The sequence below is a fragment of the Panthera tigris genome, chromosome B3 (genome assembly GCF_018350195.1).
Source record: "Panthera tigris isolate Pti1 chromosome B3, P.tigris_Pti1_mat1.1, whole genome shotgun sequence".
Lineage (NCBI taxonomy): Eukaryota > Metazoa > Chordata > Mammalia > Carnivora > Felidae > Panthera > Panthera tigris.
Genome location: NC_056665.1, coordinates 110,255,951 through 110,277,155, shown reverse-complemented (window position 1 = coordinate 110,277,155; position 21,205 = coordinate 110,255,951). Strand labels below are relative to the sequence as shown.

At 41.5% G+C, this 21,205-nt stretch overlaps 1 protein-coding gene across 18 annotated transcripts in view; it reads right to left on the bottom strand.

Annotated features, from left to right (window-relative positions):
- PPP1R36 (protein phosphatase 1 regulatory subunit 36) overlaps nucleotides 1-21,205 on the bottom strand; it is a 67,351-nt gene that overhangs the window by 37,182 nt on the left and 8,964 nt on the right. For 15 of the 18 annotated variants that reach the window (XM_042989886.1, XM_042989884.1, XM_042989887.1 and 12 more), the window contains 8 exons: nucleotides 19,131-19,217; nucleotides 18,265-18,362; nucleotides 18,099-18,165; nucleotides 15,545-15,643; nucleotides 10,125-10,259; nucleotides 1,105-1,147; nucleotides 616-794; nucleotides 340-531 (listed from right to left, as the gene is read on the bottom strand). In XM_042989886.1, coding sequence (XP_042845820.1) covers nucleotides 340-531; nucleotides 616-794; nucleotides 1,105-1,147; nucleotides 10,125-10,259; nucleotides 15,545-15,643; nucleotides 18,099-18,165; nucleotides 18,265-18,362; nucleotides 19,131-19,217 — 900 coding nt within the window. The remainder of the gene's footprint in view (nucleotides 1-339; nucleotides 532-615; nucleotides 795-1,104; nucleotides 1,148-10,124; nucleotides 10,260-15,544; nucleotides 15,644-18,098; nucleotides 18,166-18,264; nucleotides 18,363-19,130; nucleotides 19,218-21,205) is intronic. The other 3 variants (XM_042989882.1, XM_042989885.1, XM_042989890.1) reach the window with 3 other exon arrangements.

The following is a 21,205-nucleotide window of genomic DNA, read 5'->3' as shown; positions in this document are numbered from 1 at the left end:
GCCCACAGTAAGATTTTGTAATGGTTCTCTTCACACTTACCAGAGATATGTCTTCTAATGGAAAACCCTCAGCTTATGGAGTTTGCTACTCCCTCCTCCAAATGAGAACTATTTGAAGGCTAGCATAACTTTCTAGCAATGTTTTCTAGTCTAGATGGGTGTACCGAGAGCTGCCTGGGAAAGGAAGCAGGTAGAGAGGGGAGGGGGTGGGTAGGAAGGTGGTGCTTTCATCTTCGTTCAACTTTCTGGCCTTGGCACGGCGTCTAAAACCCCTGCCCCTCCCAGCCCAACCTAGCACACAATCCAGGGCTCTCCTTTCTCTCTCCTTGGACCACTTACTTTGGCATGAGCACAGAGTCCAGACTTTCCATGTGCTCTTGCATCGGGGCCGGGAGTTTGACGACTCCTTGATGATACTTTTTCTCAAAGATATTCTGAGCTTTTTCTCTGAGAGATGGCAGCAGAGTAGACATGACTGGAGAGCGCATGTTAATGGCTTTTTTAATTGCTGGGCGTTTCGCCATCATTCTCCTGGGTGGGAAGAGGTAACATTTAGGTTACATCATCCAGTTTTCTAGAAATGTTCTCGAGCTTTGGAAAGTCAAAATGTCATACCTGAATTGTACAAAAGTCATGCGTTTCTTTTCCCCTCCTGATTCTTCCTCCTCACGCTTCCTCCGAGGAATGTTGAACATATTGGTACGAAAGAGCCTTCCTATTTCTTCCTCAATCTCTGTGAAGTGTTGACGTCGGAACACAATCCAAGCTACATATGTACAGAAAGTGTAAAAGGACTACAAGAGAAAACAGACAAGAATCACAGTGCACAGCTATGGTGGTAGGAACTCTCACCTGTCTATAGAACATTGCTAAGCAGACACAAACCCAGATAACCCAATTTCTGCACATTCCTGAAAAGTGGTGGCAAATTACACATGTACTCACCTTTGCAGGAGGAAAATTTAAGAGATGCCATACAGCTTGTTAGCATCCTTTGAAGAAAAGATATTCACTAAAAATAAGTGCCTGACACATGGCTATTGGTTCTTGGTCTACTTCATGTTTTGTATAAGAGAGAAAAGCCCCAAAAGGTAACTGACTCACCTCAAAGAATTTCCAGTCTTTCTGTGTATCTGATCTTTTCTCCCTGCAATACAAAAAATCACAACTACGTGGAGAGGGAAGTTCAATCTTTCAGCGATCTGGGCAAGCCCCTATCTTCAAAAGGATCAATACCTGTGGCCCCAAGGCTATTTAGCCGCATAAATGCTATCAAAAGGCATTGATGAATCCCAGTTATCTTTTTCTTCAACTTCTTAGGTTATCCAGATCAACACCCAATGCAAATTCAGGATAAACAAGACAGCAGGAAATGAACGTTTTTTTGGTGATGTGAGCGTCGGGGAGTAAGCTCTCCGAGAGCAGGAAGGTGGTAAGGAGGTAACACGGGGTGTTACTAGGTAGGGAAATAAAGAACTAGAGGGTAAAGCTAAAATGGAGAAAAAGACAAAGAATCAAATCTTAAACAAAAAGAAAATGATAAAAAAATATTTTCAAAAATGTCTAGTCGACTGGGACAGCAGTGTGCTCTTCCTTCTAGATGCAGTATGCACGCTGAGCCTTGTCTCCCAAAGGCAGGCATCTGCTCAGGAGTCCTTGTAACACAAATTCAATGTTAAGGATACTGTACTGACATGGGCACGCTTACTGAGCTTGGCCCCCTCCCTAAGATGGGCCATTCTAGTTCTGATTCCCAGCCTGAGGACAGCAGGCATGGCCGGCGGAGGACTGGAGAACTGATGGAGAAGGGCCGTGCACCTTCAATCACTTGATCCCTCAAGGGGGCCGACGCTAGACCCAGGCACTCCAAAGCTGATTCTGGTCTCGCTTCTGCTTCTTGCTTTCAGAGCCAGAGACTCCAAGGATTGGCCCTTGTTATCAGACTTTCAAGAACCGTCCTGAACTCTGGTGGTCTGGGCCAGAAGACCCAAACCCCTCAGGACCTCCAGCCTTCTCACAGGGACTGCATGATCTGTGCGAGCCTACGTTAGCCCTCTATTTGAGGGAAACACTGAAGAAGTGGTTCAGCTTTTACCGGGGTGGACCCCTCCCCTCCTGCAGCATCTTCATTCACACACTGGTTTCCTCACGTGCAAGTCTTCAACAAGGAGCTAAGGCAATAAACACAGTGAGCGTGTACGAAGTACGGACTATGTGGCAAGCATTATGCTAAACCATTTAAATGATCATATTTAGCCCTCATAAGATCCCTGTGGTGTAGTCAGCATTATCATTCTCACTTTACAGCTGAGGAGACTGAAGTCCAAAGACATATTTAATTAGGGACAGAGTCTGTACTAGAACTTGGGCCTGTCACAGCTCCACAACTGTCCCTGTAACCAGAATGCTAGAGAAAAAAGCTTTTCCTTTAGAATATTTTGCAGAATAAAAACGTTAAACTACAGAGCCCAGCACAAGCTTTCGGGACAAGCCTCGGCGTCCTTCTGTGCCACCTGAGGCCCCCACCTGACAGGAGTGCTCATGTGGCATTTCCCTGCTTCCACGGCCTCTGCCAGCTGAAACCAGACACCCTGCAGACAAACCAACCAAACTCAGTTTCTGGAATACCAAGTCAGCTTGCCTTCTGGGAGAAGACTGAGAGCAGCACTTGCGTTTGTACAACTCAAACCAGCACCATCTTAGTGAGGTTTTGAAATGACACAGAGATTGCACAGGAAACACACACTTTCCCCTCTTTTCTTTTCTTCTTCTCTTTTTAAACGTTAGAAGAGAAGGTACCATGAACCTCTTCTCCTTCCCCTCAAGTTGCCATAAAACTGGGACTTCTTCTCCCATAAAGCCTAAAGCAAACTAATGTAGTCTACACTGTGGAAATCAAGTACAAAATATAACGGGCTTCTTCTTACCATTCTGATTTAGCTCTGCATATAAACCTGAAATGAGTCCAGGAAATGGAGGCAGAAAATGAGCACATTTGGGAACCTCCTAGTTTGATCTGCAAATTCATCTCTTAGTGAATTTTGAGTCGTTTTTCTTTTCAATTTTATTTCATAATTTTTATGTTAGGTACATAATAATTATAAATTGATTATAAATTTCAAATTTTACTGAGTATAAATAACAAATTTAAACACTCCAAATCCTCAAATTGAAATAGAGTCTAAAAAATTTTTTTTTAATGTTTATTTATTTTTGAGAGAGAGAGAGAGAGAGAGAGAGAGACAGAGCATGAGCAGGGGAAGGGAAGAGAGAGTGGGGGGACACAGAATCTAAAGCAGGCTCCAGGCTCTGAGTCGTCAGCACAGAGCCCAATGCAGGGCTCAAACTTATGAACCATGAGATCATAACCTGAGCCAGACACTTAACCGACTGAGCGAGAGAGAGAGAGAGACAGAGAGAGAGAGAGAGGGAGAGGGAGAGATATCTTAAGCAGGCTCCACACTCAACATGAAGCCCAATACGGGGCTCAATCCGACGACCCTGGATCATGACCTGAGCCGAAATCAAGAGTCAGACACTCAACTGACTGAGCCACCCAGGTGCCCCCACAAATGTAATTTTAAAATTTCTGGTAGCCACAGTAAAAAGAAACATGTGTAATTAATTTTAACAATACATTTATTGTATCCAAACCCTCAAATATTATCATTTTAATATGTAATCAATATTTTAGAATGATTAATGAGGTATTTCATCCATTTTTAGACTTTTCTGTACAGTGTATGTTTTACATTTATGGCACCTTTAAATATGGACCAGCTACATTCCAAGGGCTCAACAGCCACATGTGGCAAATTGCTACCAAGCTAGTCAGCAAAAATGCTGCACATTTCACCTGCGAGGGCAGGCTCCAAAGGAAAGAGGGGAAAGCCAGCTTGGCGATAAATCCACAGATTTTCAGTGGCCTATTAGCATGCTTTCTTATTCCTTCTTGCTACATTAGACTCTTAGCACTAAGCCAAAATGAAGAAAATAGATCATATTTTTAGTCATTCCTGGAAAAAAAAAAAAAAAAGCCTAGGGCCAAACCTAAAGGGTTCTGGTCCCCAGAGAAGAAAAGTTATGATTCCCACTTATGTCATGTTATGTTCCCATTCCCCGTGCTGCTTTGGGTGAAACTGGGTTTAAAGGAGGGTCAAGGGTTAGTCTGCACAAAGGAAGAGAAATATAAAAGGAATGTATTTGGGGGGAGGGGAAAGAGACCCTACTGCATGTGACTGGGGGGGTGGGAATAGGGAATGGGGCTTAAGGATGATTTATACACTGAGCTTTAATGAACCCCTTTCTCCTTATGCTCATCTGCACACCAGCCTCTCTGGTCAGCCATGAGGTGCCAGCTGCAAAGGAGGGAGGTGGAAATCCTAGGGTACAGATGGGGGTGGAGCCCAAATTGGCCATAACCAAAGAATACGTCTAATTCTATGGCGGGAGCCACATAGAGAGAGGTTTTCTTATCTATCTTGGAAAACAGAGATCTTTTACTGAATATGTTCATCAAAATCGTGCCAAAGCCTGCTCGATATCAGGATTTTACAGATGTATTTAGAATAGAAAGGCATGTCCTCCTACTTCTCAAGAAACATGAAAGCACAAAATTAACAGCCCCCAAATTGCTGGTTCCTCTGAAGTCTTTAATTTAACTCCAGAGACAAATAGTGTAAGATGTCCTAGTCCAGTATTAAGTGTGCATATATTAGACAAAAAAAGTCAGAAAATACACATGAAGATGTTCTCATGAGAATATTAACTTATTCACATTGGAAGTGAAATAAAGATATGTTAAAATCACTCTTAACTGGCAAAAACTGTCCTCATCTTCTACATAAAAACAGCCAAAGGGGCGCCTGGGTGGATCAGTCAGTTAAGCCCGTCTTTGGCTCAGGTCATGATCTCCGGTTTGTGAATTCAAGCCCTGCATCAGGCTCTGTGCTAAGAGCTCAGAGCCTGGAGCCTGCTTCCGATTCTGTGTCTCCTCCTCTCTCTGCCCCTCCCCTGCTCATGCTCTGTCTCTCTGTTTCTCAATAATAAATAAACATTAAAAAAATAAAAAATAAAAAAATAGCCAAAGAACAATAAAAACTCCACTGGAGGATATAATCAACACCCATGGCCAATTAACAACTTTTACTGGCAAAGACATGCTTATAATCTGTTTTCCTCAATATCCTTTGTTTGTCTCTTTGACCTGTATGGAATCTGTTAAGTGAATGGTAGGTGGTAAGCTCTAAATGGATTCTTCTCCAAACTGCTATCTGGCAGGCAGGAGAAAAGCAGGTGATGTTGCAAAAAGACCAGCACCTCCTGGTGATTAACTCGTAGAAAACTAAGGCAATCACTATCTTTCAAACATAATGAGTTCTTTTAAAGTTTGTATACAAATTAGATTGTAATAAAAATGTACCATTCCAAGTATAACAACTTGGGATGCCTGGGTGGTTCAGTCAACCATCTTGACTTCGGCTCAGGTCATGACCTCGCAGTTTGTGATTTTGAGCCCCACATTGGGCTCTGTGCTGACAGCTCAGAGCCTGGATCCTGCTTCAGATTCCGTGTCTCCATCTCTCTCTGCCCCTCTCCTGCTCACTCTCTCTCTCTCTCTCTCTCTCTCAAAATTAAACATTAAAAAAAAGAGAGAATTTATCTTAAAAAAAATAACTTAAGTGTAGATTCTATATCCACAGAAGTAAAAGATATGATAAAATCTCTAATTATGATATAATTATTTATAGTTTGGGTTTTTTTAATCTCAAAATTAGTCTTACTACATGCACATGTGCTTTTAAAGAGTAAACATTAAATATTGGCAATTCAATTATTTTTTTAGAGTAGGTGTTTTTTTAACTTTGTTGTGGACTGAAGGTTTGTGTCTCCCAGCCCCACCCCCAAATTCATATGTTGAAGCCTTAACAACCCCCATTGTGATAGCATTTAGAGGTAGGGTCTTAGTAATTAGGTTCAGATGACATCATGAGGGTAGAATCCCCATGATGGGATTAGTGTCAAGAAAAAAGGAGGCACCTGGGGACTCAGTTGGTTAAGTGTCTGACTTCAGCTCAGGCCTTGTGAGATCAAGCCCTATATGGGGCTCTCTGGGCTCTCTGCTATCAGCATAGGGCCCGTTTCTGGTTTCCAATCCTATCTCCCTCTCTCTGCCCCTCCTCTGCTCTCTCTCTCTCAAAAGTAAATAAACATTTAAAAAAGGAAAGAAGGCTGGGGCGCCTCGGTGGCTCAGCCGGTTAAGCGGCTGACTTCGGCTCAGGTCATGATCTCGAGGTCCGTGAGTTCGAGCCCCGAGTCGGGCTCTGTGCTGACAGCTCAGAGCCTGGAGTCTGTTTCAGATTCTGTGTCTCCCTCTCCCTGACCCTCCCCCGTTCATACTTTGTCTCTCTCTGTCTCGAAAATAAATAAATGTTAAAAAAAAAAAAAAAGGAAAGAAGGAGAGACCAGGGCTTTCTCTTTCCACCAACAAGGGCCCAGTGACCACCAACAAGGGCCCAGTGAGAAGGCAGCTGTCTGTAAGCCAAGTAAGGGGGCCCTCACCAGAACTCGACAAGGCTGGCCTCCTGATCTCGGACTTCCAAGCTTCAGAACTATGAGAAAATAAAATTTCTGATGTTTAAGGCATTCAGTCTGTGGTAATTTGTTATGGCAGCCGAGCTGACTAATACAAACCACAAAGTCTAGTTTTCTCAATTTGAAATGACAATTTGCAGACAGAAGAAATTAGAGTAATGATGAGAAAAAGAAATTTTACAAGTGATTGAAAAGGAAATTGGAAAGCTGATGATGAACTTATATGACTTTTGAATAGCATCAGAAACAAGGGCGTCTGGGTATCTCAGTTGGTCACGTGTCTGACTTCAGCTCAGGTTTGTGTGTTCAAATCCCACATCAGGCTCCCTGCTGTCAGCACAGAGCCCGCTTCAGATCCTCTGTCCCCCTCTCTCTCTGCCCCTTCCCTGCTCTCTCTGTCTCTGTCTCTCTCTCAAAAATAAACATTTAAAACATTTGTTAAAAAAAAAAATCACAAAAACAGACAATCAGATCAATGGAACAATATAGAGAACCCAGAAATGGATCCACAAACGTATGGCCAACTAGTCTTTGACAAAGCAGGAAAGAATATCCAATGGAATAAAGACAGTTTCTTCAGCAAATGGTGCTGGGAAAACTGGACAGCGACATGCAGAAGAATGAACCTGGACCACTTTCTTACACCATACACAAAAATAAACTCAAAATGGATGAAAGATCTAAATGTAAGACAGGAAGCCATCAAAATCCTAGAGGAGAAAACAGGCAAAAACCTCTTTGACCTTGGCCACAGCAACTTCTTACTCAACACGTCTCCAGAGGCAAGGGAAACAAAAGCAAAAATGAACTACTGGGACCTCATCAAAATAAAAAGCTTCTGCACAGAGAAGGAAACAATCAGCAAAACTAAAAGGCAACCTACAGAAAGGGAGAAGATATTTGCAAATGATATATCAGATAAAGGGTTAGTATCCAAAATCTATAGAGAACTTATAAAACTCAACACCCAAAAAACAAATAATCCAGTGAAGAAATGGAAAAAGACATGAATAGACACTTCTCCAAAGACATTCAGATGGCTAACCAACACATGAAAAAATGCTCCACGTCACTGATCATCAGGGAAATAGAAATCAAAACCACAATGAGATACCACCTCACACCTGTCAGTATGGCTAACATTAACAACTCAGGCAACAACAGATGTTAGCGTGGATGTGGAGAAAGAGGATCTCTTTTGCATTCTTAGTGGGAATGCAAGCTGGAGCAGCCACTCTGGAAAACAGTCTGGAGGTTCCTCAAAAAATTAAAAATAGAACTACCCTACGACCCAGCAATTGCACTACTAGGTATTTACCCAAGGGATACAGGTGTGCTGTTTCAAAGGGGCACATGCACCCCAATGTTTACAGCAGCACTATCAACAGTAGTCAAAGTATGGAAAGAGCCCAAATGTCCATTGGTTTATGAATGGATAGAGAAAATGTAATATATATATATACACACACACACACACACACACACACACACACACACACACACACACACAATGGAGTATTACTCGGCAATCAAAAAGAATGAAATCTTGCCGTTTGCAACTATGTGGATGGAACTGGAGGGTATTATATGCTAAGCAAAACTAGTCAGAGAAAGACAAATATCACATGACCTCACTCATATGAGGACTTTAAGATACAGAACAGATGAACACAAGGGAAGGGAAGCAAAAATAATATAAAAACAGGGAGGGGGACAAAATATAAGAGATTCTTAAATATGGAGAACAAACAGAGGGTTACTGGAGGGGTTGTGGGAGGGGGGGGATGGGCTAAATGGGTAAAGGGCATTAAGGAATCTACTCCTGAAATCATTGTTGCAGTATATGCTAACAAACTTGGATGTAGATTAAAAAAATAAATTAATTTTTTAAAAAGAAATTTAAAAAAAGAAACAAGGTATAAATGTTCAAATAAACAAAAATTCTTAACATTTTCATAATGTGTAAACACATAAACATCAAAAGGAAAGCAACAAACTAGAAAAACAAATAGGAAATCCTTGCTACATGAAACATAAATTATACAAATACCCAGTTTCTACTTGATAAATGGTTAACACTAAATGCGGCAATAATTAATTTTAACAAATATAATAATCATGCAATAAGTTATTTTATACAGAAAAAGAGCACAGACTCCAAACTCATGAAAGATATTCAAAAGTCAAATAGCTGTAAGCTTTTTATACAACTGCAAGCTATCAAAAAAATCAAACTAATAGAGCTAGGTACGCTTGCTGCTGATGGTGATACAAAATGGTTTAACCTTTTTGGAGAACATCTGGCAATATGTAACAAGAGCTAGGAAACTGTCCATGCCTTCTAGGTAAATACATTCTGGGCAATAAGCCATAAATAAATAGCCCAAATGGACAAAGTAGTTTATGTAAAGATATCCAATGCAGAAATATCACAAGGCAGAAAAACTGAAACCACATAATAAGCATGCACAGAAGGAATGGTGAAACAAACTGGCGTATTACACAGTAGAGTAACTATAGTGGCTATTCAAAGTGGTAGGTGAAATTATGTAAGCAGAATAAGAGAATAAGGGATACAGAAAATACAGAACATGAACAAAGCATATAGAAATATCTGTATCTTGAAAACGTGGAGAATGCAGAGAGAAACCATGAATTGTGTTCTTTGCCTATAAAGTTAAAAATAAGAGTTTGGGCCACGGCCGTGGCATGGCCCTCGAGCCTGTTGTGAAACTGCTCAGAGGAGGAGATTTGGGGGGAGGGGGTCAGTGTTTAAGGATCAGAGTTTTCCCTCCAATGCCTCCCAACTCTCCTGTAATAAGACGCTTTTAAATTTTAATTACAGAGGGGTGCTTGGGTGTCTCAGTCAGTTAAGCTTCTGACTCTTGAATCTGCTCAGATCATTATCACATGGTTCATGAGATGGAGCCCCAAGCCAGGCTCCGCACTGACAGTGTGGAGCCTGCTTGGAATTCTCTCTCTGCCCCTCCCCTGCCTGTGCATGTGCACATGCACACACACACACACACTCTCAATATAAACTTTAAAAGATAAATTTTAATTACAGTAATATATAAACTATCCTTCTAAGGCAAAGATCAACTCCCCACAAACAGCATCATCTTATAACCCCCACCTTACTAGCTTGCACCCACTACTATTGCTACAAAATGAGCAGCGGAAGGGGACACACCCAGGGCCCCCTGGGACACTGGCTCATCACCATGGGGACCCGGGGCGGCCACAGGAAGCCTTCCAGGTTGAGAGCAAGATTCTACTGAGCCAGTATATGCTGAGAGAAAAGTCTTTTAAACCTAAGCAGTGTCGATTCTGAGGTTCTTCGCATACTCACTTGGCTTTCTCAAACGAGACATCACGTGTGTTTGGGGCAGAGTCTCACCTGAGCCCAATTATTCTGTACAACAGGGAAGGAAACTTTTGCAAGGGCTCCAGAAGTCAAATGTAAGGGTCTCAAGGGTATGGATATGCACACACGTAGAGACCTCCTGAAATCGTAAATGTGCACTTACTTTCCGCAGCACATGTGATGCTTATCAGGCATTGCCAAGCCCAGGACAAGGACGCAGTACTTCTGTGCCAGGTAATTCTGCGCTGCTTCTAACTTCCTTATAACCAATTCCATCTCCTTCTTCTCTACAAGGCCCCTAAAAAGAAAACTTAATCATTTGGATTAATGTTGGCAAATGCCAACAGTAATCAGCGAACAGTCAGAAGTGTGAACTGTTTTGAAAGAAATAACAAGTGAGTCAACACATGTCACTTACCTTTTCATTTAGCTGATGTGAGCTATGGCAGAGGGAGGGCTTTGATAGTTATCATTGTAATTAGCATCTCAGGTTCATGGTGAATTTTCACTTTTTTATAGATTCTTTATGCTACGTATTTCTAACGTTACATACAGGCAGTCCTAATTTATACCAAATAGCCCAGCAGCCCAACTAACAAATTACCTATACTGGTTTCTGAGGCAGCTGGCAGCGCATTTTCCTGCTGTTTTGCCGAAAGAGCTACTGGAGACTCTCCCAGGGCAGCCTCCCCTGGGTTCCTGATGTTACAAGGAAGTGTAAAGGCTCAGTGTTTGAACCACTCAACGCTTCCCTACTCTGAGTTCTGCGTTTGCTGAGGAAGCATGTGTGGACCACTAATCTGGGAGCTTTGGCATCAATTATAACAGCCTCGCTTCCCTGTGAAAACACTGCCCCAGTTCCAATTGAATTGCAAATGAACATTCCAAAAGACAACCTGTTACAGCATGTCTGGAGCCTAATTTTAGAAGTTTGTGCAGTACAGTATAGTACGAAACAACATTACTCACAACACATTCCAATGATTGCTATTGAAAAGTGCAGTGTCACTGGCTTTTTATCTGCCTTTTCATTTTCGGAAAGATTTAAACCCAATGAAATGCACCCTAAACAACAGGGACGAATTACTGCCCCTTCTGATGTTAACTACGAGCCTGACTGACCACATGAGGATATGCTGTGGAGGAAGGGGTTTAAGGATAATAGAGACGGGTGCCTGGGTGGCTCAGTCGGTTAGGCGGCCGATTTTGGCTCGGGTCATGATCTCGTGGTCCGTGAGTTCGAGCCCCGCGTCGGGCTCTGTGCTGACAGCTCAGAGCCTGGAGCCTGTTTTGGATTCTGTGTCGCCCTCTCTCTCTGACCCTCCCCCGTTCATGCTCTGTCTCTCTCTGTCTCAAAAATAAACGTTAAAAAAAAATTTTTTTTTTAAAAAAAAGGATAATAGAGATATTTCAAAGCACAACACGTTATCACATGTGATGAGAAGGCTTGTGACTCACTGGAATAAAATGAGTTTCTGGAATAAAGTGAGTTCCAACTTGAAATGCCCCAATTTCAAATAATCCAAACACCTACACCCACACCCGCTTGCACCTCAATGGCCATGACTATGCCCACCTCCCTGCTTCCTTCAGCAGCCTCCCAGCCCAACCCTTTTCCCCCCGACTTTTCCAGAGCTGCCAGTAGCTAACATGCCTCTTTTGCTGTTGAAAACAAAACAACAACAAAAAAAATGCCTTGAAAACTTTTAGGCCAATGGTTCCAAAGCGAAATATATGTAAGAATTGCCTGGGATACTCGCTGAAAGTGCGGATTCCTAATGCCACGCCCTCTCCAAGATCCTGACTTAGCAGGTGTGCGTAGAGCCTGGCATTTAAAACAAGCCCAGGTACAATCCTTTGGGAAAAAATTGATAATTTCATACACCATACAATTGATCATAACCTTGGGTCCAATGACCTCTCTGGGAAATTTATCCTTCTTAAAAAAATTATCCAGGGGTGCCTGGGTGGCTCAGTCAGTTGAGTATCTGAATCTTGATCTTGGCTCAGGTCATGACCTCATGGTTTGTGGGTTCGGACCCTGCATCAGGCTCTGTGCTGGCAGTGCAGAGGCTGCTTGGAATTCTCTCTCTCTCCCTCTCTCTGCCCTTCCCACACGCACGCTCTTTCTCTCTCAAAATAAATAAATAAGCTTTAAAAATTATCCAAAATTAAGGGGGGAAATCTAATGCATGAAGACATTCAATAATCATTCAATTATTATCTATTTGTCTATTAGGAAAACTGGCAAATCCCAAAAATCTATAAAATGGAAGGGAAAAAGTAGTAATAATGCAGACTGTAGTAATACAGCCAGGTGCCACTTAAGGACTTGACATTTATTAACATATGAGTCCCCTAGGATTTATGCCAGCACCAAAGTCCATACCCTTAACCAGTATATGTGCTATACTGCCTCGTAAGTCAATCAGTCAATAACACACATTAGCTTGATGGAAAGTTATGCCACCATTAAAAATTATAATTATGAAGATTGTAATAACTTGAAAAATACTTACAATGTTCTAAAAACTATAGAATTCGGGAGCACCTGGGTGCTTCCGTCAGTTAACTATCTGACTCTTGATTTCGGCTCAGGTCATGATCTCGCAGTTTGTGAGTTTGAGCCCTACTAACAGCCCAGAGCCTACTTGGGATTCTCTCTCTCTCTCTCTCTCTCTCTCTCTCTCTCTCTCTGCCCCTCCCCCCCGCTTGCTCTCTCTCAAACTTTAAAAAAATGAAAAACAAAAATTACATAATTTTGCCTTTGCTCAGAAGTCACAAATCCTAAGTGTAAATGGATAAACTCTGCATAAGAGAGCTTAGCTGACTGGTAGGGGGTGTGGACACACCACACAGTGGCTTAGGCACAGGCCTGGGAGTTAGATCTGGGCTCCCATCTCAGCTCCACTACCAACGAGCCATGTTGTCTCCAGCCAGCCGCTTAACCTCTCTGAGCCTTGGCTTCTTCATCTGTAAAATGGGGAAAAGGCTCCTTCCTCTGGAATCGGGACTTTTAGTCGTCTAAACCCTCCAAAGGATGTCTTTGTAGCCCTTTCAGCTCTCCCCTCACAGGCTGAAGGCTTTCCTCCTACGTGGCAGCCTCTGGTTTAAAATAATATGCATTATCTCATGTAATCTGGATGATAATATCTCATGTAATCTGGATGATAACTCTATAAAGTGGATACTACCATTATCCCTGTTATACCTCACTAATTTGACCAAAATCAATTTTTTTCTTAAAGTTATTTAAGTCCAGATATTTCAATACAATCCATATTTCTACTATAGTAAGTAAACTAATTACTGGAGGCCTGAAAGTGAAAAGTTATTCTAATTATTTCAGAATCACACCATAGAAGCAATCTTTTTTTTTTTTTTTAATGTTTATTTATTTTTGAGGGAGAGAGAGAGAGCAGGGGAAAGGCAGAGAGAGAAGAAGACACAGAATCCAAAGCAGGTTCCAGACTGAGCTGTCAGCACAGAGCCTGATGCGAGGCTCAAACTCAAGATCTGTGAGACCATGACCTGAGGTGAAGTCAGACACTTAACTGACTGAGCCACCCAGGCACCCCATGGAACCAATCATTTTAAGACTTGGATTTTTCTGTCATTCTGTAACCGATTCCTTCTAAAAAAAAGTCTACCTTATACCACTGTACTCTAATATGTTTTAGTGTATTTAAAAAAAAACCCAAGAGACCTTATTTCTCTGTTAATCTATTTCTAAAATGAAGAAATGAAACAAAGGTCTCTGCCAGAGCAGCAATAACTCTCAGAATTAGAAAACACCATATAAAATATAAGTGAATGTGCTGCCACAGTCTAATAAGTTCTTTTGGGGGGACGATAAGACCCCTCAAACCTTCTGAGCCTACAGCTAGCTGAGCCCTTTTGCTTGCCACCACAGAAACCCTTCGTGAGCTCTGGCCACTCTGCAGTGAAAGCAGCCTTGAAATAACACGGATGTGGTATATTTTGATGGCTTTACTGGGCCAGCAGTGTCTGAATTATTTATTTGGTTTTTTACAAAACTGTTGTCCAGATATATTTATCTATCCATAAAATGGTTTTCAAACTGCTTGGTTGTACACAAGGATTTTGCATTTTAAAAACATTCCACAGCAACAAATTGATGACTCTAACAGCATTTCTAACAGCTAAATCATTGGGTTGATTCCACACATACTGGGGAGGGCAGCCTGGGCACTTGGAAAGTTCCACGGTTTGCAAAAGGTCACCAAGCCTGAGAGGCATTGTTCTGCTCCGGACTCTGAGTTCCCAGATTCTTGCCCCATACAGCTCTGAGCCACCTCTGCCTAAAGCAGTGAAATTCTTCCTACGTAGCCTAAGAAATCTTGTTTTCTTCTGTAATATGGAATATAATTTTGGTCATATCTATTAATTTTCTTAATTCTTAGTTTTTTTTCATTAGATGCTTACAAAAGCCCTAGCAGGGCTTTTAAGCATAAAGCAGGTTTTAAGCATAAAAAGCATAAAACCAAATATCTGTATCTGCCCTGTCCAACATGGTAGCCATGAGCCACGTGTGGCTACTAAGCACTAACTGTGGTTAATCTGAACTGAGGAAGTAAGTGTCAGATTTCAAAGATTTACTACAAAAAAAAAAAAAAAAAAGCAAAGTATGTCATCAATAACATACATTACAATAACATACAATAACACTGACTACGTGTCTCAATGACATTTTTGAGTCACTGCATTAAATAAAATACATTATTAAACTTAATTTCACCTTTATCTTTTTTAAGATTTTTTTATTTGTAAGTACTCTCTAAGTCCAACATGGGATTCAAACTCATGACACTGAGATCAAGAGTTGTATGCTCTACTGACTGAACCAGCCAGGCACCCCCCGCCTTTATCTTTTATGTTTCTTAAATCTAGCTACTGAAAAAATTTTAAATTACATATGTGGCTCTCTTTATATTTCTACTGGGCAGTGCTGGTCTATACTATCTGGAATATTTTGTTGTTAGAATAACTATTTGAATTATTCAGTGAGCTTTAAAAACTAATGAACTCCTCCCATGTAAATATTTTAGCATACTCCAAAAATTAAAAAATTTCCATCATCTCTATACTCAGCCACCAAAAAGAATGAAATCTTGCCTTTTGCAATGATGTGGATGGAGCCAGAGTGTATTATGCTAAGCGAAATAAGACAGAGAAAGACAAATACTGTAAGATTTCACTCATATGTGGAATTTAAGAAACAAAACAGATGAACATACGGGGGAGGAAAGGAAAAATAAAATAAGAGAAAAACAGAGAGGGAGGCAAACCATAAGAGACTCTTAACTAAAGAGAACAAACCGAGGGTTGCTGGAAGGGAGGTGGGTGAGGGGATGGGCCAAACAGAGAATAGGCATTAAGGAGGGCACCTGTGATGAGCACTGGCTGTTATATGTAAGTAATGAATCACTAAATTCTGCTCCTGAAACCAATAGTACACTGTATGTTAACTAACTTGAATTTAAATAAAAGCTTGAAAGAAAAAAGTCAGTTTTATTACTGGCAATGATAAAACTTTACAGCACACTGCAAAGTCCTACTTACACCATACAGCTTTTGGGTTTCTTTTCCAGGGCTATTTTTTCCAAGTAATGAGATAAATAGTACAATAATGCCATGAGGAAATTGTCAAGATTCTTATTCCTATGGGGAGAGTTAAAAAAGAAAGAAAGAGAGAAAGAGAGAAAGAGAGAAAGAGAGAAAAAGAAAGAAAGAAAGAAAGAAAGAAAGAAAGAAAGAAAGAAAGAAAGAAAGAAAAGAAAGAAATGAATGCTGACATATTTCAAATATAAAACTTCTCATAAAAATACATGGGCACATGACATAAGAATAAATAGAAGTACATGTTATCATGCCTATTACACAACTAATTTACCATTTAAAATTCTATCTACTGGGGCACCTGGGTGGCTCAGTTGGTTGAGCATCTGACTTCAGCTCAGGTCACAATCTCATGGTCCATGAGTTTGAACCCCGCGTCAGGCTCTGTGCTGACAGCTCAGAGCCTGGAGGCTGCTTTGGATTCTGTGTCTCCCCCTCTCTCTGACCCTCCCCCATTCATGCTCTGTCTCTCTCTGTCTCAAAAATAAATAAATATTTTTAAAAAATTTTTTAATAAATAAATAAAATAAAATTCTATCTACTGAGGCACCTGGGTCCAACTCTTGATTTCAGCTCAGGTCATGGTCTCATGGTTCCTGAGATCGGATCCCATTCTGATCAGCAAGGAACCTGCTTAGGATTCTCTCTCTCCCTCTTTCTCTCTGTCCCTCCCCTAGTTGCATAGTACGCTCTTTCTCTCTCAAAAAACACAAACAAACAAAAAAACTTAAAAATTCTGTCTACTATACTATTGAAGATGTAAGAAATCGGATTTTTGTAACCAAAACTTTTTGGGAGGTCACATGCTAAACTATAGTTTTGTTTATTAATTACTTTTCACTTTTAATAAGTTTTTATTATACAAATAATATTTTCCCATTCTTTAAAAAATGTACACAAATGTGTAAAGTAAAAAGTCCTCTCCTCCCTTGCTAGCATCCTACTTCCAAGTGGCAGCCGCTGCTAAGAGTGGCCTGAATCCTTTCTACACTTTCCAAAGCATAGACAATTACATAGAAGGTCTTCCCCCACCAACACACCTACATACACACGCATGAATATATGCCTTAAATTTTTCTTTGGTAGCAAAGAAGATAACGCTGTACACACAAGTCTTTGCAACTTGCTTTTGTCACTTACCTGCTTAGCATGGACCTCTTTCCTTGATACTATGGATCGATTTTCCTCATTCTCTTAAACAGCTGGGTAAAATATTCTATAACTCACAATTTACTTAAATAGTCCTCTATTGATGGATATGTAGGTCTTTTAGAAATGTTATCAATACTGCTGCAGTAATTAGCCTGATGGCCACATTTCTGAGTAACTTCCTCGGAGTGAAACTGCTAGGGCATAGTGTAGAGCATATTAAAGTTTCATGGTTTTGCTCGAGGAAAAGGTTGCATTGATTCACAATCTGATTTGTTTAAAAACTACTGTGGGATGCATGCAGCAAAGGCAGTCCTACAAGGAAAAATTAGAAGCCTTTGTCTTCTTTCTAAATACTCTTACAAGATTTTTGCTACTTTCTTTCTAGCAAGTGGAAATTCTTACTGACATTCTTTCTTCAACTATACCTTGACAACAGGATGAACGTGAGCACTGCAGATTTTTTTCCCACGACATTAATATGTCCCTGTCCTAGGGTGGGTTCTCCCAGAAACAGACTCTGAGACAAAGACGTGGGATGTGCGCACAGGAAACATCAGTTGTGGGGTAGGGAAGTGAGACAGGAAAGGGAAGGAAGCCCACAAAGGGGGTGGTTAACAAGTTGGTTATCCCCGTGGACAAATGTAGTTCAGTCCTGGCGGGGAAAACTTCTCAGAGTTATCTTGACGGATGAAAGTTAGGATCTTTTTCTACCAACACTCCCTCCTCGCACAGCACTGACCGAAGGGACACTGACTCCCTAGTGCTCCCAGCTTGCCCTGTCATCGTCGGGAGGAGTGTGCCCCTGTTGTGGAATAAAGCCTAAGGTGTTTGCCACAAACAGCCTTCACTAAATGTAAGGGAACCTGGGAGGGCTGCCAATCGTTGGGAACTTCTCATTGAGCACGCTCAAGTGCGGCACCCTGAGAAGCACCCTCCACCCACAGGCATAGGGAGACACAACGACTTCCGATTTCATATCTGAGGAAACAGGCTTAGAAAGGTCAAGAAGCTTCACCCAGAGTCACACACCTAGTATTTGCTGGGGCTCCAAAAACGGAGAAAATGGGTCTTTAGTAAACGAGTATACCCTCTTACTATTATATAAACATAATGTAGTCTCTATGGGACTCTTGATAACATGCTATCCATTCTCCTTGCCCTAGGGCTTTATTTTGGGCTGCTGTGACTTCCGGCCTCATTGCTTTGGTCTCAGTCTGAGGGGATGGCTTGCACAGAGCCAGTCCCATGCCCTTTCTCCAAAAACCAGATTTGTTCACCATTTATCAGGCGGAATTACTTTGAACTAAGGATAAAAGATATAAAACTTCTCATGAGCACTACATACCTCATGAATGTTGTAAAGGAACAGATCCGCTGCATCTCATTATCTTGTAGTAAAAACAAAGCAACAACTGAAAGGAGCAAAGATGGACAGTTGAAAGAGGGACAGAGGGCGGCCTCAGAGGCTCACCCCCCATACGATATGTGTGGATGATGAACCAGCTACTCACATTTAGCATCATGGAGCGTCACGTTGCCCTGCTGACCTCGCTTCTCTAAGGCTTTAAGTGACTTATCGTCTCTTGAAGCAAGCTTTTTATCCATCAACCTGTTTTGGAATGGAACAGTCTCTAGCAGTGACTTGAAAGATTTCAACTGTATGTAATTGATCCTGAGATGCATGAGGCTTTTACTATCAAGTAAGGAGAGCCTGAACGTCAAAACCCAAAAATGGGTTTGGTTTAATGTAGGAGAATTTTGGAATGCATTTTATTAAACATTATATTTACCATGCTAGGGTTAGGAGAAATGCACACTACCTGATAGAAAATGTAAATGCCAATTCCATCCGAAACAGATCATTTAGATCATCTATTAAGATCATGTATTTATGGTGGAGCTACCATATTCAGATTAAAAAAAAGAAAAAAGTATAGGGGCGCGTGTGTGGCTCAGTCAGTTGAGTGTCTGACTATTGGTGGGGGCCCAAGTCATGATCCCAGAGTCATGGGATTGAGCCCCGTGTTGGGCTCCACACTGGGCATGACGCCTGTTTGAGATTCTCTCCTTCTCTCCCTCTGCCTCTCCCCTGCTCACTCCTATGCACACTCTTTCTCTAAAATAAAGTAAAAAAAAATTTGTTTAAGTATAAAATGTTGAAAATTTGCTAAGAGCCAAATTATCACCGGGATACATTTACAGGGGCTGGTATAACTCCTCCCACAATTGTCAAATAGCGCATGTTCTTTCCTTAACGGGTATCTGCATTTCAACCTCAGATAATGGGAATGACATTTTCTTAGAGTTTGTAAACACTTGAGTCATTCTGCTAAGAGGTGCTATCAGCAGCACTGCCACAGTTGGGAAGTGAAGGTACCTGTCTGAAGCCGGACCATCAATTTCAGCAAAGTGTATTGCTTTGCCTTTCTTTCCTTTTTCCTTGAGTTCCACTGCAGGTGTAAAACTGTAATAGAAATGAGAAAATTAGGAACCGAACCTTCCCATGAAGACTGATGCTATCACAACAGTAACTCATGGCATCTCAGGACTAGCATATGTCATGAGTGGAGTGTGAGGAGAATCTTGGGCACAGAGGTCCTCAATTCGTGTATTTACATATGGAACAACCATCTAGAAAAAAAGATGAACATTTCAGACTTTATATTCAGCCTCTACGTATCAGCAGCCTCCAGAATACCACCATACACGAAACATTTCATTCTGAAGATGTTGTAGTAACTTCACAAGAAACAGAAAGCTCACAGTAAGTTTGGAGAGATGTTTTTATTTATTGAGCACTTGTGCACCAAGTGCTTTTAGGCACAATCTTAGTCCTCACAGCAATTCTATGATTACTAGTATGATTACTCTAATATTACTCGTATAGCCACTTTTACACATGAGAAAAACTGAAGCTCAGAAAGAGGTAAGTAGCTTGACCAAGATCACTTAGCATGTGTCAGAGCCTGGATTGGGGCCCAGGATCTCTAGCCTCAGAGCCATGTGCTTACCTACCAGGCAATCTGGCCTCCCGAGCAGCATCTCAGTTGTCACTGCTGTGGACTCTTGTAAGGGCCTTGACTATCTCTTGGGAGGTATCGGGACCCTTTACTTAACTCAGGGTGTCTTAAACTCTATAGTTGTACAAACATTTACTAAGCAGTAATGGGGCTAACAAGGGACCACGACGGAGCAACAAACATATACTATGAGGCCACACTCCGTCACACATTGCTCTGACATTGAAAATAAAATGGTGGGGCGCCTGGGTGGCTCAGTCAGTTGAGCGTCCGACTTCGGCTCAGGTCATGATCTTGCGGTCTGTGAGTTCGAGCCTCGCGTCGGGCTCTGTGCAGACAGCTCGGAGCCTGGAGCCTGCTTCGGATTCTGTGTCTCCCTCTCTCTCTGCCCCTCGCCTGCTCATGCTCTCTGTGTCAAAAATAAATAAAACATTTTTTAAAAATTTATTTTTAAAAAGAAAAGAAAAGAAAATGGTGCCTGTTAGAGTCAATGCACAGACCCTTAGGAATATCAGCAAATGCTGAATAGAAAAACCCAGAAAAACATTTTTAAAAAAATTTTTAATGTTTATTTATTTTTGAGAGAGAGAGAGGGACGGAGACAGAGCATGAGTAGGGGAGGGGCACAGAGAGAGGCAGACACAGAATCCGAAGCAGGCTCCAAGCTCCCAACTATCAGCACAGAGCCCAATGCAGGCTCGAACTCACAAACTCCGAGATCATGACCTGAGCCAAAGTCGGATGCTCAACTGGCTGAGCTACCCAGGTGCCACCCCCCTCCCCACCCAGAAAAACGTTTTGTAGACCAGCAGGATGTGGTTCCTGCCTTATAGAGCGTGCATTTTCACAGAGAACTGTGGGGTCTACCAAATACACTGGTTTGGAAACCCACCGTGGATTACGATTTTTATTTTTCCGCCTGAAACAATGCCACAATAACACAACCCAGAAGCCTAATCTCTGCCCACAGTTTCTTGTCTTTCTGCTTACGTGTAGGTGTAGTAATGGAAGCACATTCCCCCAGACTTTACTCATTCTCTAAAGATGGATATCAACCATATATATTTTCTTTATCTCCCTGTGGACACAACAGTTTTGTGTGTGTTTTTTAACAGTTGGGTGTTTTTGTTTTGTTTTTTGACGCAACAGTTATAAAACAACTTCATCTGAAAATTTTCTGGGATTGATGTTACTCACAAAGTAATTATTTTACAGAAATACCTCTCCATGGGAATAATAAAGTTAATCTGTTTGACTCTGTCTTCTTCCCGGAGTTTCTGCCAACCTCCTAGCAGTGTTCAGGTTGTAGAAGAGGTTAGTTCCTAAAAGCATATACATCGTGTCCCCGCAAGGGAATGATTCTTCGCATTTTTCAACTTTTTTTTTTTTTTAAAGATAATTGGCACCAGGGGTGCCTGGGTGGCACAGTTGG